The sequence below is a fragment of the Eucyclogobius newberryi genome, unplaced genomic scaffold (assembly GCF_026437365.1).
Source record: "Eucyclogobius newberryi isolate DKJ021-1_F unplaced genomic scaffold, fEucNew1.0.hap1 SCAF_18, whole genome shotgun sequence".
Taxonomy (NCBI): domain Eukaryota; kingdom Metazoa; phylum Chordata; class Actinopteri; order Gobiiformes; family Gobiidae; genus Eucyclogobius; species Eucyclogobius newberryi.
In genome coordinates this window covers 21,210,369-21,234,399 of record NW_027315812.1, presented here as the reverse complement: position 1 = coordinate 21,234,399, position 24,031 = coordinate 21,210,369, and the positions used below count along the sequence as shown (strand labels likewise).

At 38.5% G+C, this 24,031-nt stretch overlaps 1 protein-coding gene across 2 annotated transcripts in view; it reads left to right on the top strand.

Moving 5' to 3' along the window:
* LOC140364701 (collectin-12-like) overlaps positions 1–24,031 on the top strand; it is a 29,133-nt gene that overhangs the window by 2,958 nt on the left and 2,144 nt on the right. For both annotated transcript variants that reach the window (XM_072450988.1, XM_072450987.1), the window contains exons 3-5: positions 20,584–20,706; positions 22,549–22,635; positions 22,972–24,015. In XM_072450988.1, coding sequence (XP_072307089.1) covers positions 20,584–20,706; positions 22,549–22,635; positions 22,972–24,015 — 1,254 coding nt within the window. The remainder of the gene's footprint in view (positions 1–20,583; positions 20,707–22,548; positions 22,636–22,971; positions 24,016–24,031) is intronic.

Here is a 24,031-nt window from a genome sequence, read left to right as displayed (position 1 = left end):
GAAGACGCCAACAGGTTTTCTTCCAAGACTGCCCTGTGTTTGGCTCCATCCATCTTCCCATCAGCTCTGAGCAGCTTCCTCGTTCCTGCTGAAGAACAGCAGCTCCACATATGATGCTGCTGAACCGTGTTTGACAGTGAGGATGTTGGTTTCAGAGTCATGTACCCTGTCAGTTTTTACTAAGCAGTGTTTTGCTTTAAGGCCAAAAATTTCAATGTTGGTCTGATAATGGGCACAAACAGCGGTGTGAAAAAAACATAACTAAAATTACGCTACATTAGCGTGCTACATTAACATGCTACATTAGCGTGCTAAATTAGAGAGCACCTTTTTCCACAAGTATCCACAAGAATCACAAAAACATGTTCCTGTGTTTGTGAATTCGGTTCATTGACAATGGCAATAAACCTTTTCCGATTCTGAAGTTTGTTGTGTCCCCCACATGGCTCCAGGCAAACTGCAAACAGGACTTCTTATGTCTGTTTTTTTAAAAATGGCTTCTTCTTGCCACTCTTTTATAAAGGCCAGATTTGTGCATGACTAATAGTCCCCGTGGACGTCTGCAGCTCCTCCAGAGTGACCATGGGCCTCTCGCTGCATCTCTGGTCAGTGCTCTCCTTGTTCAGATGTTTGCCACTGTTCTTAATGTCATCTTTACAATTTTACAAATAATGAGGAGTCAGGCAATTGTATGTTTAAGCCAATGGTCATTCCTTTAGTATTTGACCCGTTTTAATAAAGTTTTTTGTAATGCAACACCTCTTTAAACCATTATTCCTATTCTTTCACTGACCTTCTAAATGTCATTTTGGTGATAAACTTCTTTGACACCAGCTTTGTAAATGAGATCAAATTTAGAGTGATAATGAACCAGGTCCAGGCTACATTTAAATGAAGAATGACTGTGTTCAAATGGATTTCTATAGAACTGTTTAAATCATTGACTGAACTCAAGTAAGAAGACCATTAAATATTATCACGCAAGTACGATTAAAAAAGTAAAAGTATAATGCACAAACAAATTGTATCTGATGGAAACACAAATGTTCAAATCAGCTAATATTGTCAACATAGAACTTTTGTCGCCTATAGACTTACTCACAGTTAGTATAACAAAACAAAAACTTAGTATGTAGCTCTGGATGATTACGTAAAAACTGCATATATGTCCTATACATTCAGATGCAACATGCTCTAAGACACTATAATATATTGGCTGCACAAACTCATGTGGAGGTCACTCTGGAAGGAACAGCCAAATGTGAAAGAACATAAAGTTGGGGCATTGGGCAAGAAGTTCCATGGGGTTTGTGTTTAAAAATAGCTGTTAGTGTAACGGCATCAGCTAGTTACACACCCTCTAACACATTATTATTATTATTATTATTATTATTATTATTATTAGTGGTCTCCAAGGTGACGCTGGACAGGCCCCATCACTCTTCTCTGTTCCCCTACATTGATCTGGGACTAAAGTTTGGCCCCGTGCTACAGAATGACTCACGCACAGTTGGGCCCTGTTCATGGAGTTGGATCATGAGAGTTCTCCAATGCTGCTTTTGCAATACAACTTTGTAGCTTTAATTGCTAATAAAAGCTGCTAACATACATACAATCACAGTTTTGCAAATATAAGCAGTTTTGCAAATTCATTTATGTCACTTTTTTTTTTTTTTAGTTGTTTTCAATCGTATATATCAATGCTATTACAAATGATTGTCCGCATAGGCATAGGAATTTTGTGTTACGCTTATCATGGCCAAAATAATTGTAGTTGATGAAAATACCCAATAATTTTTAAAACTGCGATAATTATAATTTGAATATATAAGTTCCATTTTCAACCGACTATTGTATTGTACTTTATTATCAATGAAAACAACTAAGATCTTGAGGAGAACATCATGGATAAGATGCTTTTTTTCTGTCAATTATTATCTTTGTTGATGATTATCACAATTGTACTAAATGTACCACGAACAATTATTCTCCACCTTTTTAAACTACGGTATATTATTGTTTATTGTCCAATCCCTAAGTTTGTAATGAAGGGTCCATAAATTGTGTCGTCAGAGTACCTTGTGCGCATGCAGCAGATCTATGAGTATAATACAGCAGATCTATGAGTATAATACAGCAGATCTATGAGTATAATACAGCAGATCTATGAGTATAATACAGCAGATCTATGAGTATAATACAGCAGATTTAAGAGTATAATGCAGCAGATCTATGAGTATAATACAGCAGATCTATGAGTATAATACAGCAGATCTATGAGTATAATACAGCAGATCTATGAGTATAATACAGCAGATTTAAGAGTATAATGCAGCAGATCTATGAGTATAATGCAGCAGATCTATGAGTATAATACAGCAGATCTATGAGTATAATACAGCAGATCTATGAGTATAATACAGCAGATCTATGAGTATAATGCAGCAGATATATGAGTATAATACAGCAGATCTATGAGTATAATGCAGCAGATTTAGGAATATAATACAGCAGATCTATGAGTATAATACAGCAGATCTATGAGTATAATACAGCAGATTTAAGAGTATAATACAGCAGATCTATGAGTATAATACAGCAGATCTATGAGTATAATACAGCAGATCTATGAGTATAATACAGCAGATCTATGAGTATAATACAGCAGATCTATGAGTATAATACAGCAGATCTAGGAGTATAATACAGCAGATCTATGAGTATAATACAGCAGATCTATGAGTATAATGCAGCAGATCTATGAGTATAATACAGCAGATCTATGAGTATAATGCAGCAGATCTATGAGTATAATACAGCAGATCTATGAGTATAATACAGCAGATCTATGAGTATAATACAGCAGATCTATGAGTATAATACAGCAGATCTATGAGTATAATGCAGCAGATCTATGAGTATAATACAGCAGATCTATGAGTATAATGCAGCAGATCTATGAGTATAATACAGCAGATCTATGAGTATAATACAGCAGATCTATGAGTATAATGCAGCAGATCTAGGAGTATAATACAGCAGATCTATGAGTATAATGCAGCAGATCTATGAGTATAATACAGCAGATCTATGAGTATAATGCAGCAGATCTATGAGTATAATGCAGCAGATCTAGGAGTATAATACAGCAGATCTATGAGTATAATGCAGCAGATCTAGGAGTATAATACAGCAGATCTATGAGTATAATACAGCAGATCTATGAGTATAATACAGCAGATCTATGAGTATAATACAGCAGATCTATGAGTATAATGCAGCAGATTTAGGAGTATAATGCAGCAGATCTATGAGTATAATGCAGCAGATCTAGGAGTATAATGCAGCAGATCTAGGAGTATAATCGATGTTCTCCATTCGTGCCACTTTGATAAGAGACTTTCCAGCTTCTGCTGTGTTTACATGCATTTTGAGCCGAGGTTCTTGGAGTTAGATGAGAGCCGAGTGCACCGCTCAGAGCTGCACTCACACTGTGTCAGGAAACAATCTCTTTCATCCAGGTCATCCGAGAGGGGCCATCCTGTTTGTCTTTCTCTGCAGGCGCGTGTGAAAACTGTTCATAAAACACAGGGACCACAGCCAAGTTCAGCGCACTCCAGTCAGGTGAACTTTTGACATTTGAGGGGGAAAAAACTGATATTGCGACGTCAGTTGTTTAGAACGACAAGCTCTTTAATCATGCAAATCACCATTAGACTTCATCTTTGCATGATTAGTTCAATAATGTGTTTGCTCAGGGGAAAGAAACAAAACATAATGATTATTTAAGTCTGTTTGTCATTTATTTGTTGCGTTCTCCTGTGGGACGGATGTTTAGTTCTGAGTAATTTAGAAAGCTGTGAACACTTTAAAACACCAGCCATGGAGCTTTAAGCCTCTAAGCTCTAAAGTGGATTAACTGACACATAAACGCAGCAATAGTAGTAAAATTGAACACTGCGAGCAACTCAAGGCTGTAAAGAAGTGAAAATGGGATTAAACGTTCAACAATTATAAAGTGGAACATGGACTGATTGGAACAACATTTTCTGAGATTCATTACACATGGAAAATGCACGGACTGCTGTATATTGTCTACTTAGTTTGTCCTTTGTAGATTGATGAATACTACAGACACACAACTCAACTCAAAGGGTTACACTATAGCCTATATTGGAGATTTTCTTTGTTTGAAAATGCTAAATTGTGTTCCAGTGAAGTCTGTAACATTTCTTTGAACTCTCACTTTACATTATTTACTGTTCCATTTTGTGCAAAAACATTCATAAATCATGTTCTATGTGTTTTAAATGCAGTAAATACATCCAATCACATACTGTATTGTATTATCCCAGTGCTGAGACCTGGATGTGCAGTGAGTTCATATGGTATTCCCATCTCTGTCCTCGCCAAGCTGAAACAAGGACGGAATGACTTCTACAGTGTTTCAAATGTTTATTTTGAAGGGGTGGAAAGAAGAAGGCCATCCAATATATATATATATATATATATATATATATATATATATATATATATATATATATATATATATATATATATATATATATATATATATATATATATATATATATTTCTTTTGCTTTGGCTGAGCTTTTTGAAATGCTTTAATCACTATTGTCAAAACAGGCAGAAGCTGAAGTTAAGCAAACTACACATTACTCATATTCTGTATTAGTTTCATTTCCCTTTAGAAATGTAAGTCCTTGAATACTGTGAACTCAAAGTGCTGTGATAGTTTTCTTTCTGAGCCAACTGAAACACAGTTGAAACACGCACCATATGCACAGGTTTGTGGAAATGTTCTTCTGTTTCACAATAAAACAGCACAGACTCTTAAGACGCTAGCGTTTTAGTTATGGCAATCCAAATGTTTAGTTTTTCTGAGGTAATAACAAGGACTGCTGTGGCTCACTAATTCTACATTCAAACATACATCATGCCTATAAAAAGTGTCATTGTTGGAGAGAAGTTGTGAGAAACTGGATTTTTATTGGGTCCAAAACATGATTTCCCATTGAATCACTTGGATATTAATATTTTGACAAAATAAATGAAGTTGTGGCTTGACAGATGAGGGGCTGGTCTAATTGTTTTAGTTTTCTGGTTTTGTCAGTGTTTTCCCTGAAGTTCTCCACATTTTGAAATTAAAACCTTGCTGACCTTCAGTAAATGTATCCTGCGAGACATGAATATCACGTGTGGATCTATTAAAAAGGGGTAATAACGGCTGCAAAAGGCCAATCGACCTTTTCAGTATCATAAGCAGACACTAGGGTCATTTGTAGACGTCTCTCTCGTTGGTTCCAGGCGGGACGATCACTGCATTTAGTGACAGACTCTACCTGGAACCAGTCCTGGGCCCAGTCCTCCCATTCCCACATGAGAGGCTTGTGGCTTCAGAGTGCACTAACATATTTCCTGCACTTGTTTTGCTTTTCTCTATCGTGGCCCGGAACATTCCTGGATCAGAGAGCTCGGAGCCAGCTGTGTCAGCAGAACGGTCCGGCTCGGTTCGGTCCAGGGTTTTGTGAAAGAGTGTAATGCCACATCAGCGCGCACTTCATCCGTCCTCATCACAGCAGAACCACACTGGGAACATGTAGACAGGGGCGCTTTGTGCTCTGCCACCTGAGATCTGTTAGAATCTATCCACTCTTTATGGGATCACTTTGTTTCTCAGCTCTTTTTCACCGTGCTTGCTCTTGTTGTTTGTTACAGAGCCACTTTTTAATATGTAAATGCACAAAATAAAGCATGTCCAGTTCATGTTACCAATGTGCTTTTTGCTCAATTAGCTTCCATTAGAGTGGAAATGGTTGCAGTGGGGCACTTTTGAATAAACTTAACTGACTAGAGGGTTATGAAAAAAATAACCATTGTCATATTTTGATAATCGTAATACCTTATCACATGTACAGTGGAAAAATAATAAACTATTTCTTATTTGATTGATCAATAACACACTTTATTCATAAATATTCTCCTTTTAGAAGAGTCCAATCACCATATTTCAACCTTTATTTGGTTGAAAAGGAATTTAAAGAATCTCAATAGAAGTACTTGCTTGACTATTGAAAAAAGAATTGCTGACAAGTCGACTACTAAAGTAATACTTAGTTGCAACCCTAATGCTGATAATAATATTCAGATTATTATGTGTGAAAACATGCCTGTAAATTAGTTTTATTTATTTATTTACATTTTTAATTCATACTTTTTAATTCTTAGACGTACTCTATTTGCACCTCTCCAAAACAACAATTACACTATGATTATTATTATTATTTCTTTTGTCATCAGTTTGTCATATTTGATCAGTTTGGGAATAGAGTTCTTTGGGCAGATTAAGTTGAAGTTTCCGAGGCTGCTGGGCTTTTTTTTCTACACCTTCATTGGACACTTTATTCTATCTCAATTTGCAAAGGCTACATCTGTAAACATTATGATAAAGCTGTTGAAATACCAGTTCATATGGTAAAGCTCTGAAGTAGAAATAAAAGCAGCCTGTGCAGATGTCGGTACTTTTTCATGTACTTTGCTGACTCTGCAGTGTCTGGACCTGGAGCTTGTGCAGTGGGTCTCACTCCTGTTGTTCACAGCTCAACAGACTCAGGACGTCACCTGTTTTATAGAAGCTCCAGCTGCAGCACTCTGGCTTTTCTCTTCCACTTCACCAAACGCTCTCTAAATCCACTCATTATTCTCTGTCATTTACAGCCGGCTTTGATCAGCAGATCTGGACAAATTCACAAGAGAACTGTGAATATGTTTTATGTGTTTGTTTTATGAGCAACTGCAAGAGATCCATCAAGTTCAATTATAGAATGATATTTTATGGCTGTTTTATTATAGAATGACATTCACTTCCATCACTTTGACCAATGTGATGTTATGTAATTTTGCTCCAAGCTATATTTTCTTGCTTGCCCAGGAGGATGTTTGACAGAAGAGGAGAAATAGGGAAACAGGGAGTTCATTTATAAATGTTATATATATTGTATGTTAAAATGTAACTTTATAATAAAGCTGCAGTATTCTAGAATGTAGTATTTGTCAAACAATTTTTGGTTACTTTGAATAACATTAGACTGACCTTAAAGTGCATATGACACTAAGTTACACTGCACATTTCACTAAAACTAGGTGAACATGATTATATTTAACGTTTTACCAAAGAATTGCATATTTTTATAAGGTTACTTTGTTGGCCATGAGCAGCTGTTACCATGCAACAATAAGGTAAACAAGGGCCAACACCCTTATAAATTACACAATAGTTATGACCTGACAAATAACTCACTGATGACGTCGATAGACAAAAGACTCAGACCCGTTTTTATCTTTGATTTTTAAAAACGGCAACTTGACTGATGTAACAGTATGATACATATATATATATATATATATATATATATATATATATATATATATATATACCACAAGTTCTATCCCACATATCTAAGTCATCATTTGAAAAACATTTAAAGGAGACATGTTATGTAAAGTGAACTTTTAAGAGCTCCAGACACGCCCACTACTTTGTATTTACTTAGTTCTCAGATTTTTGGGGGGGATACATGAGGGATTCAGCAGCGTTGCATTACAATTTTGGCATTGAGTACTGTAGTTCTCCACAGACAGAGGCGTCGGACACGCAGAAACCATCACTGCAGTTCCAGGAGACTTGTTTTGTTCATTAATTCCTTTTGGAGCAGTATTGTGACTTAAAATATACATAATTGTGAGTGTCAAACCTTATAATTATAGTTACAGTGTATGTATACAGTATAGAGCAGACAAAAGCATAACATGTCTTCTTTAAACTTTATTTAGTCCTGGTTTAGCACTGTTTTAAGCGTATTGTATTCATGTGCACCTTGAAAGGGGAATATTTTCTGAGGCATTTGTACAGTTTGCAAGGTTTAATAGCATACTTTTGCATGTTGGTAATAGTTCTTATCTGGTCAGGAAAAATCTTGCGTAAACAGACAGACAGGAGACAGATAAAACTGAACGGCTGGTTGAGTGATGGGAGGCAAAAGGCTGTGGTATCCCAGGAGACGGGAGGGGAGTGTGGTAGGAAGTGGGAGAAGGTGTAAGGGAAAAATCTGAAGCCCGGGATTGCATTGGAAAAGGGGAGAGTTGTATAACATCCATCTGGTAGTGTTTACATTCAAATCAACTATACATTTGTGTCATGATTAATCTTTATGAGAAATACTTAGTTCTAATAGTTTTTCATAAAGGCTCGTTTGTCATATTGTCACATGCAGGAGTCTCTAATTTGAAAATGTTGTTATGAAAACTGTGTTACAATGGAAAAAAGGCTTGTTCTGAAGGAATATTATTGTCTTTCGGTGGAGAAATGCCTTTAGAGACGTTTTATTTGATTGTTTTCTATTTGTGGACAATTTGTCAAGAACGAGTGCAGCAAATATTGTAGGTCCACGTGCTGTTTTGACTGTTAACGGTCCTTTTTAGAACTGGACTGTAGTCATAGTCATTTATAACCACGTTTCGGAAAACTGTTCATCCCCCTCCTTCTCTGTGTCTCCGCTGCACCTTCGTTAAAACGTAGTAATATGACTTGTGCCACGCAATGTAAAAAGCAGACGTCTTTTTATTTGGGGATAGCAGAAAAAACACATGTGCCTGTAGTGAGCATTAGGCTGCGAGGATTTGTGAAACCAAGAGGAAAAGCATCAAAGCCCGTTTTTCCACTCCTCATTGGAGTAAGTCAGTGTTTTTCAAGCGACCTTCATGTACAAGTCAAGCCCCTGTTTTATTCAGAACAAATCCAAATATTTACCAGGAGTGAATGAAGAATACAATATGACGCAATTTCAATTATATAAACCATTCTTTTTTTTGTTTTCTAACCTGTACTGTATGTCTCTGATGATGCATTTTCTAAAATAACAACCGTTGGCATTAGCAAAGCAGCCTCATGTCCAATGTTTGATTTATTTTGAAGATATAAACCTAGATAAATGACTTTAGTCGGCCAACCAATAATAATCTACATTTGCCACTGCATTTGAGTGTCAAGCCTTGTTTTAGACCGTTTTATCTTCTCTTATCATCTGGGGAAAACCTGAATTCATTTTGTGACCCCCAGGTTGAGAACCACTGACAAAGGACAATAAATAAACACAATCAATAATATATAAATCGTTCATTGCACAGCCCGTACTTCTGCAAGAGGATGAACTGTCAATTTTAAAGTTTGTTTTGTTTTGCTGCTGCCAAGCGTTCAATTTTCTTCGGGATCAATAAACTATATCTATCCATCCATCCATCCATCTATCCATCTGTATATCTGTATATCTATCACTAAGACCAATGCATAAGGAAGTACAGCTGCAAGTTTATTCACAATCAAAGTCAAACTGCAATTGTAATGGGCATGAATAGCCAATCTTTGTAGTACCATCATTTCCTCCACAAACAACATTTTCTGCATGAAAACTGCAAACCCTGGAGTCTAGATCTGTAACATGTTCATGTGTGATTCTTGTTTGTCGGTTCATATGTCAGTCTTTTTGTCATTTGAACAAATCCTGCTCTGAAAACATAAATTGCAAATCTAATCTAATCACAATCACAATACGTGTGCAGCGCGACAACTAAAACAGAGTAGAAAGACTTGGTTAAGCTACGGTGACGTTTTTGTCAATTCAATGAAGAAAAAACTTGGTAATAAATGACTCTTTAAATTGGATTCTGTAGTTTCTCCCACAAAGTAAAGGAATGCATGACATGCCTCCTGAAACACAGTTTTATCTTACACACAACTGGCTTCTGAATGTACTTAGTGGTCTGCAGCCTTGACAGCTCTCATTCAAACAACACTCCATTTTACCAACTTAATATTCAGAACTGCCACTATAGAATCTGCAGTAGAGAACACACACTTTGACATTTCATATTTTGTAATTGGATCATAAAACCTCAATGTGCAAAGACACCTGCGTTCTTGTCACCCTCTGCGAACACGCACTACATCACAAGTCTCCAATGGATGCAAAAAACAAAGTTAATCCAACGCAACCTCCGCAAGCCCAACACACAAGCCCTTTAACAACCAAAGTGGGAATTGTAAGTAACTCTGCTTTAGGGTTGGCCTATAACTCCTAAAACCTGTTATTCATAGTTTGGAGATGTTAATGAAAGCGCTGGAACAAAACATCCAAGAGCGTTGCCCAGATCAACCTACAGCTTCCTGGTTCTGGGAAAGTGGGAGTCGAGGCGCAAGGTCCAAAACCTCCTCGGTTACATAATAGAGATCACTTTTTCCACGTGTGGTTTTGGAGCGCCGACTTTACTCAAACTCGGGTTCGCTGGCACCTTCTCCAGCGCGTCATCACGCTCTCACTGTCGTCAATTAAACATGTTGGAGATGGATTATTTGAGTTCAGGACGTGTGTTGTCGGGCCAAAAGATTGCAGAGTTGATTATGTTTCAGTGGACTCTTTTTATATGTTAAGGTTTTCTTACTCGAGTGGCTACAAACTGCAAAAATAAGGTTTGAAACAGGGCAATAGTTCAAGTTTGTGGTCTTTACTTTTATGCAAAGTGAGGAGACTTTGCTTATTTATTTTGAATTCAAAGGTTTTGAGCTGTTAAGGGTTGAATAATTAAGTTCTATGACAAATTACTAACTCTTAAAGTGTGTCAATCTGCTGTTTATTTGTCGTTAACTCATCTTTTTAAATCTATTGTTCGTTTACAAAGTAGTCCTGGTGGTATTATACTTTAGACATTGTTAGATTTTCTGTAGCGAGTTAGCAACGTATTGCACTTCAAAAATGTTTTATTGTGACAGGTCTAATTTGATCTGACCAAGCATGAAATCTGACCGTTCTGCACGAAATAATGACCCACAATTCGCCCCTGAAACTCAAGTTTACTCATCACTAATGCTCTCCGGTAATCTCAATAAAATAACCAGGCAAAAAAATTTAAATGCTGTTCGAATAAGACACCTTCGACCGATTAATTGACTAAACCACCATTTCCTTTGTGTGATTTTTTATGGATCTGCAGAAAGTTGGAAATATTGCTACTGTAAAAGTTTATTTTTAAGATATGATAAGATAATCCTTTGTTGTCCACACATGGGGAAATTTCGGTGTTACAACGCAGTAGATACAGAGGAAAAGGACAGATCACTTATAGGAAGTTTAAAAAAAAACACTCTTAATAGAAGAACTCTTATGAACAAAACAAAAAAACTCTTATTAACAAAACTCCTCTCATATCTTAATAGGGAATGGAGGAAAAATAAATAAATAAATAAAATAAAAAGATAAAAATAAAATAATAATAAAATAAAGTAAATAATAATAAAGTAAAGTAAAAATAGCTAGCATAAGACTAAGCTTATCACAAAAATAAATAAATAATAATAATTCATAATAACACTTATATAGAACTTTTTAAGATTTCCAAAGATGCTTACATACACATTCCATATTTTGTGAAACTTCATAAGCCATATGTTGTGGTCTGGGAGTCGCAGTCTAAAAACATATTCACAAATTACAAGTTTCAATCAATTCTACTGAAAATGATGAATAGAAATGTTCTGTAAAGGTCGTGTCCTCCCCTCTCTAGTGTAGTGTGCGTTCAAACAAACTTGTCGGAGGCTTTTGTCTGGTGTTAATTACCCCTGTGCGTGTCTTCTGTGTACTGTGTCCGGCCCACACGTCTGTCTGCTGTTGGAGATGCTTCCTCTGGTGCAGGAGCGTGCCGGGTCCCGCCTCTGTGGGTCAACCGCACCACCCAGCAGGCTCACACGCTTCATCTGAGACCACGTCTAACACCAGCGGCAGCAAAAGAACTGACTTTTATTGTGTCAACTTTTTCCATTTTATGTCTAATGAACGTTTGCATTATCAATTAGAAATAAAATGTATTTGCATTAGATGAACATAACAATGGTAAAAGATGACATATCATATTTAGTAGAGATGGGACGAGAAACAGGACACGAGATTGTGTTCAGGAGAACAAGACAAGACAAAATTACAAAACGGTTCAGTTCACAATTTTGGCCTCACAGTTCATGTTAATTTTCTATAGTTTTGGCATTATATAAATAACCAGCTTTAACTGTACCTTCTGTGGTCACCAGATGTGTCATTCTGGAACAGTTAATCAATCTAATTCAACCATGAGAATTAGCATTTTGTTTATTTTGTCAAAGTCTTAACACCTTATTTTGTAGATGCCTTTATTTTGTCATAGTTTATATTTTCACAGTTTATTATTATTATTGATTGTTTTATGTTTCATCACATTGCAAATTCGTTTGTGAATTTACTTTTCTGACTCTGATTTGCATCATGTGCTGTGTATTGCACTACGTGTAACGGCCCGTTCAGACCGCAGCGTCAAAGCGTCATTCATACATTCAAAGTCTATGTGGACATGTGGTCCTAGACGTCCAGCGTTTTTGCTGCGCGTTTTGAGCTTGTAGTTTTGAGCCGTGTCCGGAGCATTTAAGCGTCAGAAGCCCTGGACTCGCCCTAGACTCGCGTCCAAGGCGTCCGCCTTCAAATGTACAGACGGCCAACTCGGGTGTCCGTTGAAAATTTTGATGCGGCGGTTTGAACGTACTATAACTCCGCCTATAAAGAACCTGTTTCTGCTGTAAATAACACTCAGGACAGTGGTTTGGGTTGTGACCATCAGTAAACAAAATATCATTTGTGATGGAATCTCTAAACAATTTTAAAATGTGATTGTTTTTCCTTCTAAACCATATCTTGGATTTGACTTGATAATAAATAATACAAATTTAATGTTTTTTGTTCATGTCAAGAGCCAAACTTAACTCAACGGTCGTGGTGGATTTATTATCCCAGGAGCTGCTCAAAGGATCCTGCACATATTTGAGGGGTTTTGAGCAGTGACTTTTGGATGTTTGCTTTTGTTTGAGAGGAACAGAACCGTCCTCTGTTTGTGTTTGTGCTTTTACCCACTACACTACATTTTTACACTGCAGAATTATAAAAGACTGTGGAATTTTAGAAGGCAGAGATTGTGAAAATGTTTTCGTTTGGTGCTTCTTCAGTATAAGGACCAGTCAGACTCAATAACTTGTAATGTTTTACGCTGATGAAAGCCGAAGGGCCAAAACGCATTCATCCTAATCTGCCATGTAGTAATAAGGCTTTGTTTTACATACTTTTGATCTTTTTGAGTGCCTCAGCTTTTTTTTTTTTTAACTTTCACCGCATATAACTTTGCAGTGAATGCAGAAAAAGACAATTCATGAAACATACAATATTCTGTATGTACTTGAACTGCTTTTTAATGAGAATATATATATTTGTACGATGTGCCATTTCTGTCTGAAGTTATTCAGTTCTAGTTGTAGCCAGTGTGTTTGTCTCCATCACTTTTGAACCCTTTTTGCTTTGCATATAGCATTACCTCACACATATCGAGTTCTGGATGCTAATGTGCCTGTCATTAGCTTTAGCGGGCCACACGCTGTAATGGAGGTGCCTGAAGTCTGATGTTTTGCTTTGTAACTAGACCCTGAGCAGTTCTGGGCCCCAAATCCCATCCTGCTCTATTGTTGATGTAGTTTTCTGGAAAGACGAGCTGTTTGTGTAAGTGCAGCCAGTGGTGAGGCTGAGCAGAGGCGAGCGGGGCCTCACTGTGCAGGGCTCCTGGGACCGGGGACAGGGCTGTGAGGCCAGGGGAGGGACTTAAACATACATGCTCTGCAGTTGTCTTCATGGTTGGTCTGACTTGTATGTGCTTTGGAAGAAAAACTAGCAAGTTAAGCATTATTATGACCATGTAATATACCAAAGCCGTAGTTTCTTGGAGAGGCAAGACTTTTGTTAGTAATGGACAATTCTCAGTGAATATTTGCTAAAAATGATCAGATGTGCAGTACTAATATACATTTACTCAAATACTCTTTTTTCTATATAAAATCTCAGAGTACTTTCCAAACACCTTACTTTTACTCCCACTTGAGAAATATTTAACAGTACTCATACTTGAGAATAAACAATTATTCACGATTATTGACACACAACAAACAAATGAAAACCTTGATTTTCTTTCATTCTAATGTATTATTGTTCCAATAGTGTTAAAGCTTTATGAAATCAAACTTTCTGAATGCAAAAGTAAATTTATTATATATAAACAGCCACATATAAAGCCATATATACATTTAGGTGTACAGAATTGAAATACTTCTACTTCATTTTTGCTTCTAAAACATTCACGATTATATATTTTTAGTTCTTACCATTTTATTGTGACCTGAATATTCATGATTATTGTGTAACCAAATAATCTTGACATCTCTAATCGTGACAAATGTGTTATGTTTGCAATATTAAAAGTGAATTGCTCCTTCAGATGTGATTTCCCTTATATCATTTTTAAGTAGTAGTTTCCTCAAATACTTCTTTACTTATACTTGAGTGATTTCTTGGCCCACTGTTTTGTACTTCTACTTGAGTAATATTATTTTGAGTTATTGATACTCTTACTTGTTGGTCACTCTACACAATTTGGATCTTTCCTTCCTCTTGTCACGTTTGTCTCTTTCAACTTCTTCTACATAATTTTCACTTCCATCTTGTTAACTGACCCTCTCTCACTTCCTTCCACATCCGCAGGAGCAGAACCACCAGCCTCCTCAGCCTTTGCCTCTTCTCCATTCACGTCTGTTACTGTTAGTCTCTGAAAACCACAGTGCTTTACACCGGTCTTTCCAACACTTGAACTATTATGTGTTTTACTAATAACATTGTCTTGTATTGTTGGACTCAGCTTTGACAGAGGCATTGGAAAACACAGCGCTTGACCACACCGCACAACATCTCTGCAGTAACACTATTTTATGGCTCATTTGACAGTTTTTCTTCCAGCTTTCACTTTATCCATGTTTTTCATTTTTCTGTATGTCACTCCTTCACTCTCTCGTACCTCATTTACCCTGACCACAGCCATCATGCCCACTTATGTCATGCAATGCCGACATGTGCTTTCAATTTACTGTAATAATAAAAACCCAATGTAAATCAGACCACCCACTGGGCTCGTTCTCAGCTCTTAATTTTGCACCTTCCCCCGTTTAGTCTTTGACAGGTGACGCAGCGTAACACATTTTCTGGGTCATCTCCAGCTTGTGTAATGCTGAAAACATCCAAATATTAAGGAGTTTCTCACCTAAATCTGCCAGTTCTCTGTTTTCTGTCAGCTAAATCTGGCAGCTACGCCCTGGACTTAGAACGTTTCGAATTCAAAGCGATATAAACCATTGAGAATTTGAGTCATTCATTCAGTTATTATTATCTGACGTCGACTGTAAACGATATTGGCACATTCTACACTGTATCAGAGGTCTTATTAAATCACATCTGGTTTGAGTAATGAAGGGCAGATGGCACCACACTGTAGGCTATGTCCACACTTTCAAATGACATGACGTTATTTTGATCAATTATACTGGAAGATTTATTGAGAAACAATTGCCTGTTGGTAGAGGTGGGCAATGTATCAAAATGTAGATGTTGAGTATAGCTTTTTTAGTAAAGGTGATGTTGTAATGTTGAGATATTTATTTTTTGTCAATATCGCCCAGCCCTGATATACCAATCGCCCAACACTGATATATCAATGTTATTGGGAATGTCTTCGTTGTCAGCAAAATGTCCTGACATATTGGACCAATATTTTACATCAGATTGGTTTTCTATTTTTAAATAAGAAATTCCATATCAGACTCTCCCTAGATGAAATCAAACTATATTTTCTGAGTTAATTCATGTTCATCATCTACCCACTGCTATGGCTCTGTACTCTGTTAACTCTCCAAAACAAATATTAAGTTGACATGGATCATGATAAGAAAATTGTGATAACATACACCTTTTTGGTAATATTGCCCAATCCCCAGAATACAGTCTTAATAGTTGTTGCATTGTCAGTAGTACTACAATTCTCTCATTCCCTTTGTGACATAAATCTGAACTTCCTGGAAAAGTGTGCTGTGATTTCGAACCATGGCCAATTAGAATGAGCTCAATCAAAAGGTTTTGTGTTGTGATTGTTACTATGGCTTTACCACTATTTACTGCAAATAAACATTGTTGTAGTGTGGGTTTTTGTGTTTGTGTCGAATGAATTCCTTGTTGAGAATACGTACTGTGTGCCAAAATGGTTGGAAAATGTTTGGACACAAAACATTGCTGTGACAGTAAGTGTTAACTTCTGAACAACTCTGTATTCTTTTGTTTTCAAAGAATTGTGCAAGTTTTGCTATGGGCAGTAAAAGTGTTGTTGTCTGCATGTGGTGGGGTGTTTTTGTGGTGAAATATGATGAGTCACTACAAACGTGGGTGCTGCTTTTAATATTTCGTGTGAGAAAACGACAACAACAACCCAGCATAAGCGATCGCCCTCTTATGAGAGAGTTGGCGGTTCAACCTTCACACAAATGCTTTCTGCATAATGTTTTGCTTCCCTTTTGGCTGCACTGCTGTAAAGAAAATATTTGAGCAAAGAACAATATGACTGCATAAACACAAAACATGCAAGATACGTTTTAATATCTGACTGTGGAATATTACAAGGAATAACATCTTCCTGGAGACAAGCAGGTGACGTACCCTCCACCAGAAAGGTTTCATAACCCCCGTTTCGACTGGCCTTGGTCCTCCAGATCGGTTTAACTTGTGCTAAGTTTGTTAGCTCAACAAATAAAGTTATCAGCGCAACAGTTTTTGGTGAGAAATTATACATTTTTGCTGTTTTGTTTTCTCCTGAGTCTGCGTTCTCTCTTGTACAATCATCTCGCGCTAAAATGTTCTGGCGCTCTGAAAAGTAGCACCTCTCACAGCCCTGTTCAGACCCCTCAAACGGGGGACCGCTCCCATGGAAACGTGGCTATAGCGTACCTTTAAGTTTGTACGTTGCAGTGTCCAACACATTTAAAACCTGCTGTCAATGGAATAGTTGGATTTTTGAAGCTTTGGTTTTGACAAATGTGTCCAATAACTCGTATAAATAAGATAAGATAATATAAATGGAGAAAACTGGGATGATTGACACCAATAAAAGACACTCTTATTTTCCCAGCGGCTCACTTGACACAGCGGCCATGTCCAGCTCCTGTGTCTGTTCTGTGCGTGTGCCGCTCATCCAGGACGTCCCGTAGAGAGGTGAAGCGCCAGAGGTCACGACCCCTGGAGCACATCGTAGTGGTGTGTTGACATCAGCTCTGACACATCACAGCTGCTTGGTTCACAGTCTGTCTCACAGATTTAGATGATTCAGTACCATGCACTGCAAAAATGAATGACGAGTTAGAATGTTTTAAGCTGTAGCTGGTATGTTTAGATTTGGGAATTGTTTTAGCATGTTACTGTCCTGTTTCTATATTCCCTAATAAAAGAGTTAAAACCTCCGCTAACATTTAAGCATATTTCTGATGGATTGCCATAATATAAAAAATATCATTATATTTATAGATTATCATTGTTGTCAATTGATTGTCATTGATTGAAACAAATTCACATAGACATAGTGAAAACTAAAATTAAACAATAAATATTTGTGTCAAGTAATTTTTTGTAGTGTGTTTGTCTAAAATGAACGGGATGAAATGGAAAAGCCGCTGTCCTGGTGATTTAATTTCACTCTGCGTCGCAGATTTATAAACACATGCCAGATTGTTTGCGTTGGAGTGGTAGATTTTGATGAAGTTGTGCTGCTGTGTTGTCAATGATGTCATCAGTAACCATTTACCATGGCCGCCTTCCCAGAATGCACTTTTCATGGAGAGCAGAAACTTTTACTGGGTTAGGCTGATGTTTATGCACAGCTGTGATATTCTTGTGTGGGTTTTTATGATTGGGAAAAGGACACATTCTGTTGTATAAAGAGACACATCTACAGAATATTTGATTTGATTGTTGTGTTGACGTCACTTCACATCACATTACAATTAGTTGGAGAATGTATCACAAATGGTGGGAAATGTAATGCAATTCAATTATTCCTTCACGTTTGGAAGCAAGTGAACGAAGCCTCAAAGCATCTATGGGCTCATATTCTTGTTCCCTCTTTTATCATTAGTTTATTTGGTCATACATGATATTCTGTAACCATGGGCAAATGTCCATCACTCCCGAGTCCCGCCTTCACTCTTGCCCAGCGCCATAATAACAACATGCATTGGTCAAAGCGAGAAAGCACAGAGCTACTGATATTCCCAGCTCCCAAACCTGTTCGAAACAGGCAAGTGCCCGGCACTGCTTACACCCTGCAAGGCATTCTCAAGGTGTCTTTTTGTTAATTAAATATTTATTTTTATTTTTTCTCAAGTTTTCTCACTTTTTTAAAACCCCCTCTAATGAGACCACCCTTCCCGTGTTGAATCTGATGTTAGTGTAAAAACCAATACGTCATCATTATAAATTCCCCTTCAAACACCAATTAATGTTATTCATTTGTAACAGGCTTACAGCAACTCTGCCCGTCTATTTGAACTAGCTGCTGGCACCAAACGCTTCCTGTCTTATGGAATTTTTATATATAAAAGTCTCTGATCTTGAATCCAGACATTCTATTCCAGGTGCATGTAAAGTAGACCTACCCAAACAGAGCACCTCCAACCTTTCCGTCCACACACTTCCTGAATCTTAAATGAAATGCAGCTGTGTTTCCGTCATCCCTGCGACCACCACTCATCTGTCAGGAAAGATGAAGGATACTAGAGAAAAAGAAAAACGTTCCAGCAATGGCCTTAACAAAAACTCAAAAGTGATTGATTCATTTGGCGTTACTTATTACACTCTATGGCTGCAAGATGAATCCCAGTCCCGAAATTATTTGAAAGCCATTTTATTTGTTTGAATGGGACAAAATGATAAAATACAAAATTGTGATGGATTAATATGAGGAAAGAAAATTGTAATGAATATTTTAGACATATCGCCCAGTCCAAGTGGTAATTTAGCAAAGAACCCTGAAGGTCGAGCCATATTGCACATACTAATATGTACAATATGGCTGACCTACATTATAAAGAGTTAGGCAAATGGGGGTCCAAACTGAAGCTATGTGATTGTTTAGGTTACATATTCAAGGTTTCACGGGCCCCTGAATAAGGTTTTGTCCTTGGCTCAAAGTGACTGCTAGAGCTAACTCTATTTCTACCAATGCAATTGTTATCACAGACATTGACAAGACAAATAGTCAATACTTTTTTACTTGAAACAGCCAACACCCCATTAGGGCATGACATTATCATCATGTGTTTTTGGTACATTACTTGAGGAACTGCTTCCCTCTTCCACAAAACTATGCTTACTATGAAAACACATTTTGTGTGTGTACTAGTGACAGTAACTAAAAACATGGTCTTTGGCTGAGTGAAGAGTGAGTTGTGGAAATCAGCCTGTCTCTAAGTGTAAACACATCAGTGGGGGGCTTGTTTTTGTGTCCCCTAGCTCTTCGCCGCCCGGGCCCTTAGGGATCTGCCCAGCTCTTTCATGTCCGCTCTGGGACTGTTTATCCAGATGTGGGACACCAAACTCTGCCTACATACCTCCACAATCCCCTAAAGACAAACAGTGTGCTGGAACGCCTCTATATGCTGTGGTTGCATAATGCTATGAAGGTGTCAACAAGCACATTCGACGCAACGAGACCCTCAGAATCAGCTTCAATGACACATTCATTATTCACTAACATATATTCGGGGAAATGCTGTAAATCATAAGGAGTCTACTCTGGTGGGGGAGATGGAAAGGCTGGTGAGGCTGAAGGTTCTGCTGCTGCGGTGGAGATGTGACAGAAGTGTTGTGGCACAAAGCTGCAGTGGTAGAAGAAGTACTCAGTTTTGTTGCTTCAGTAATAGTACAGATATATTAGTGAAATAATTACTTAGGTAAAGGTAAAAGTAGCTCAAAATTTGCTCTTTTTTTTCTGGTAGCCTTTTTAATTTAATTTTTGGTCAACAGGAACATTTCCAATCAATTTTGTAATTTTCCTGTGACTTTAATGCAGTGGCAGAAAGTAATAAAGTATAAAAGTTCTGTACTTAAGTATAATTTTGCACTGTACATACTTCAATACTTTTACCTAAGTATATCTGTAAATGTGATACTTTTGCTCTCACTTTACTGATGTTTTTGCTCCTGTATCTGTGCTTTTACTTAAGGAACACAACTCAGCATTTCTGACATCACTGCTTTTATGTACATACCTGTATTTTTATTTGCTATACGCTCTGGAACTCTTGAACTCAAAACCGTTAGTCAGACTGTCACGAGACGAGTACTGAGAGCGTGCCTTTTGGAATCGTTTGAGATTTGATGCGTACTGTAGGCAGCTGACAGTGATTGGCTGATAGCAAATAGTGGACAGGAGGTAGGAATGAGGTAACAAACCATTTCCTGCTTTTACCTGGTTATTTTCTGCACCACTTTTCATCAGGGTGCTTCAACTGAATTTGTAAAAATGCCTAAATCTCCTTTAGCTTGTATGACTTCGTAACATATCTATTTTTGTTCGTAGGGATCCAGGAGGGCTCCCAGTGCACCAAGTGTAAGAATGAATGGGCACTGAAGACCTCCATAGCCCTGCTCTATGTGCTGTGTATGCTCCTCACCATTGCTGTGGCTGTACTCGGATATAAAGGTAACAACACTAAAGCTTCAAAAGATCCATAAACTAAAGGGAATCAGATGAAAATGCATTTATCAGTTGTATACGCTTTTCCTGCTTTACAATTTTAATTACACAGTGAAATCGGTTAAAGACCACTCTTCACAAAACGGATTATGACTTTATTTTGTAACAGAATCATTCATTGGTGGGTTGGCTTTTGCTTTTCGATAAATATCCCCTGTCGTTTTAGAAGCAATAAATCAGTATTGAAATAACAAGTTCAACGTATACATATAATAATACAATACAGTACAATTCCAACCCACATATTAAAATAATGCTCTGGTGTCACTGAAGAAAATGGGTACGACTATAGTAAGTAGAAATCAGCTGAATCCATAGAAAATGTTTAAATCAAATTGAAAAAAGAACGGGTAAAGTTTATTGCGTTAGGTCGCCTGCAGGAAGGCTGATATTGCTGCATAATTAAGATGAATGGTCCTTTTAGTCCTAACATCTGTCAATCTCCCCCCATTTTCTGTAAATGAGATGATCTAGTGCTTCCTCTAAGCTCGCCTTAGGTTTATTTTACCAACACATCCGCAGCTCACACCTGTGGCTAAAGCCCTCATCCTCCGTGAACTTCCTGGTCGAACAATTTGCCTTGAATTGAACTCTGAACGGTCCTTCTACGATCCTGCAAACCACTGCCATATGCTGCTGCTGGGTTGTGTCCTCTTTGGATTTTCTTTTGTGGAAATGGCATGAAGTGAACATATCCAGGGGTTATCAGTGATCCTGGAGGTTATTAACAAAGTCGTCTGCTTTCTTTCTTTGTCCCACGGACTTTCATGCTGCCCTAATTGATTTCAGATGGAGCGAGTGGACTCAAAGCAGCTGTGACCGTAGTATGTTGTAAACCGGGTTTGTGCTAATACAGAACAGAAGCATTCATATGTTTGGATGCAGCTGGTACTAAAGAACCATATGAACCACATGCTGAAGAGTTGTATGAGGTCATTGTGCACAGACTTTTGTTTCCCATAATAAAGAATAGTGACACATTTGAAACCATCCCCATCACAAAAGGGTGAAACTTAAAACATCAGATATAAATTCTGATCTGACATCAGCCAGACTTTCAAAAGTTATAATGCAGGAGATTTTTTTATAGAATGGGTAGAATTACCTTACACAGCAACATAAAACAGAGTTGTATTTTGGTGAATCACACTGATTATAACATCTTACATTTCCTCTGAAGACCTTGAGTCCTAATGCATGCAGTGTTTGTATTTGGTAGTTTATGGTCTGTGTAGGCTGTTAAGTCTGAGCCCTGAATGCAGCTTCCCATCAGAGGCGCCCATGTGGGCTCACTGGGACGTGTCCCCTGACCAGCTTGGTGGTATTGTGGGCTGAGTCCTGAGTCTCAGACACATTCCAGAGGAAATGAAGCTCAGTGTCGCCTTTGGGGGTGTGAAGAGCCTCCTGCCACATTGACTGTCTCCTGATGGGTTCCTCTTTTGATGGGGCAGTTTACTAAAGACCCCCAGCTCTCTTCCTGTCCCCCAGGGCCCACACTGTCTGTCCATGCTGACCTCACATCTTTTGCTCTCGTCTCATAACTTCCTCAATGACACGACCCCTTAAAATGAACCTAATGCTCTGATCCTGGTGATTGCATCAAGCAAGTCCGACCTTATTGTCCCACATTATTGGATGCCACATGCAGACCCAGCTCCGTTATTCGCTTATCCCTGTTATAAATATGTCTGTGGTTGCAGGCAGTACTCTGCCCGCGCTTAATAAAGAAGAGCCTGAGATGAGAGGACAATGCTCACCTTTGTTCTACATGTATTGTTTTGTTTGCAGTGGTTCAGAGAGTGGACAGCGTGTCTGAGGGCATTGAAAACTATGAAGGAAAGATTATTGCTGTGGAGACTGACCTAAAGAAGTTGGGTAAGTTTGTCCTGGTTTACACTTGTACTCAAATGTTACAGAACTCATCAGAGTGGCATTTGCCTTTAAACATATTTTTAACCCACAAATAATGCAATTAGCTTAACAAATCTTGCAGAGAAAAACATTGTGCAAGTGCTTTTCTAGAAGTGAAGTGAAGCAATCCAAGTATTTGTATCCCAAACTTCCTTTTGCACTAGTCACTAGGCATTGTTTATTAGATACATTTTGTTGGTTATTTCAAGTACACTTTTGCTATGCTTTTAAACATGTTATAGCATAATGTAATGCTTTAGGGTAAACTCACAGGCACATCTGTTCATGTTTTTGTTTTAGATGATCAGACAGGGGAAAAGTCTGAGAACACCTCCACTGAGATCCAGGCCTTTAGGAACAGCATTTGGAATCTGCAGAGGCAGCTCTCTGTGGTGCAGGAGCACCTGCACAGTGACCAGGCCCAGCTCAGTGAGCTGCAGAGCATCAGTGAGCACCTGCGCAGTAGCCAGGGCTCCCTGCAGGGCTCTGTGGACAGGAACAGTGTCAGTGTGCGCTGGGTCAATGGCAGTCTGCAGACATACAGCAGCCTGATGGAGGGTTTGCAGGGGGACACCGCCAGGCTGCAGACAGAACTGCAGCTACAGAACAAGCTCCAGAACGAGGCTGTGCTGAGCATTGGCTCTCTCAACATCAGCCAGGCCCAACAAAGAGTTCTGACCATGGCTCTGCAGCGCTCTGTGGACGACACCAGCCAAGCCATTCACAAAATGCGTAGTGACTTTCAGACTCTGGAGCAGATGACACGACAGACCCGCTCTGACACTGAGTGGCTCCGTAGCAAAGTGGAAAACATGCAGGTGGTAGCCACTAATGCATCCTCTCAGGCCAAAGCCAACCAGGATGGCCTGGAGGAGCTAGGTTCTCAGCTCACCTTCATGAGCACTCTCCTGCAGAACACCAGCACCAAAGCTGAGACCCAGGACCAGGCTCTGAGGGACCTCCAGGACCAGCATAAAGACTTTGGAAACTTCAGCTCTCAGAAGTTTGAGTGGCTAGAGACCAAGCTGGAGCAGTCCGAGCAGAGTATGGACCGAGTGACTGGAAACATCAGCTTCACCACACAGCTCCTGGGCTCCATCAACCTCAACCTTAATCAACTGCGCACCTGTTCTGAGACTGTGAGCCAGCACACAGACTTTCTCCTCAACCTCAACAACAGTGTGGCAGACGTGAGGACAGACGGCGCCACTCTGCGATCGCAGCAGGAAGAGCTGGTGGCACGTTTAGACAAAGAGGTGACCAGCCTATCTATTGTCATGGAGGAGATGAAACTAGTGGACACCAAGCACTCGCAGCTCATCACCAACTTTACCATCTTACAGGGTGAGGAATGCTACAC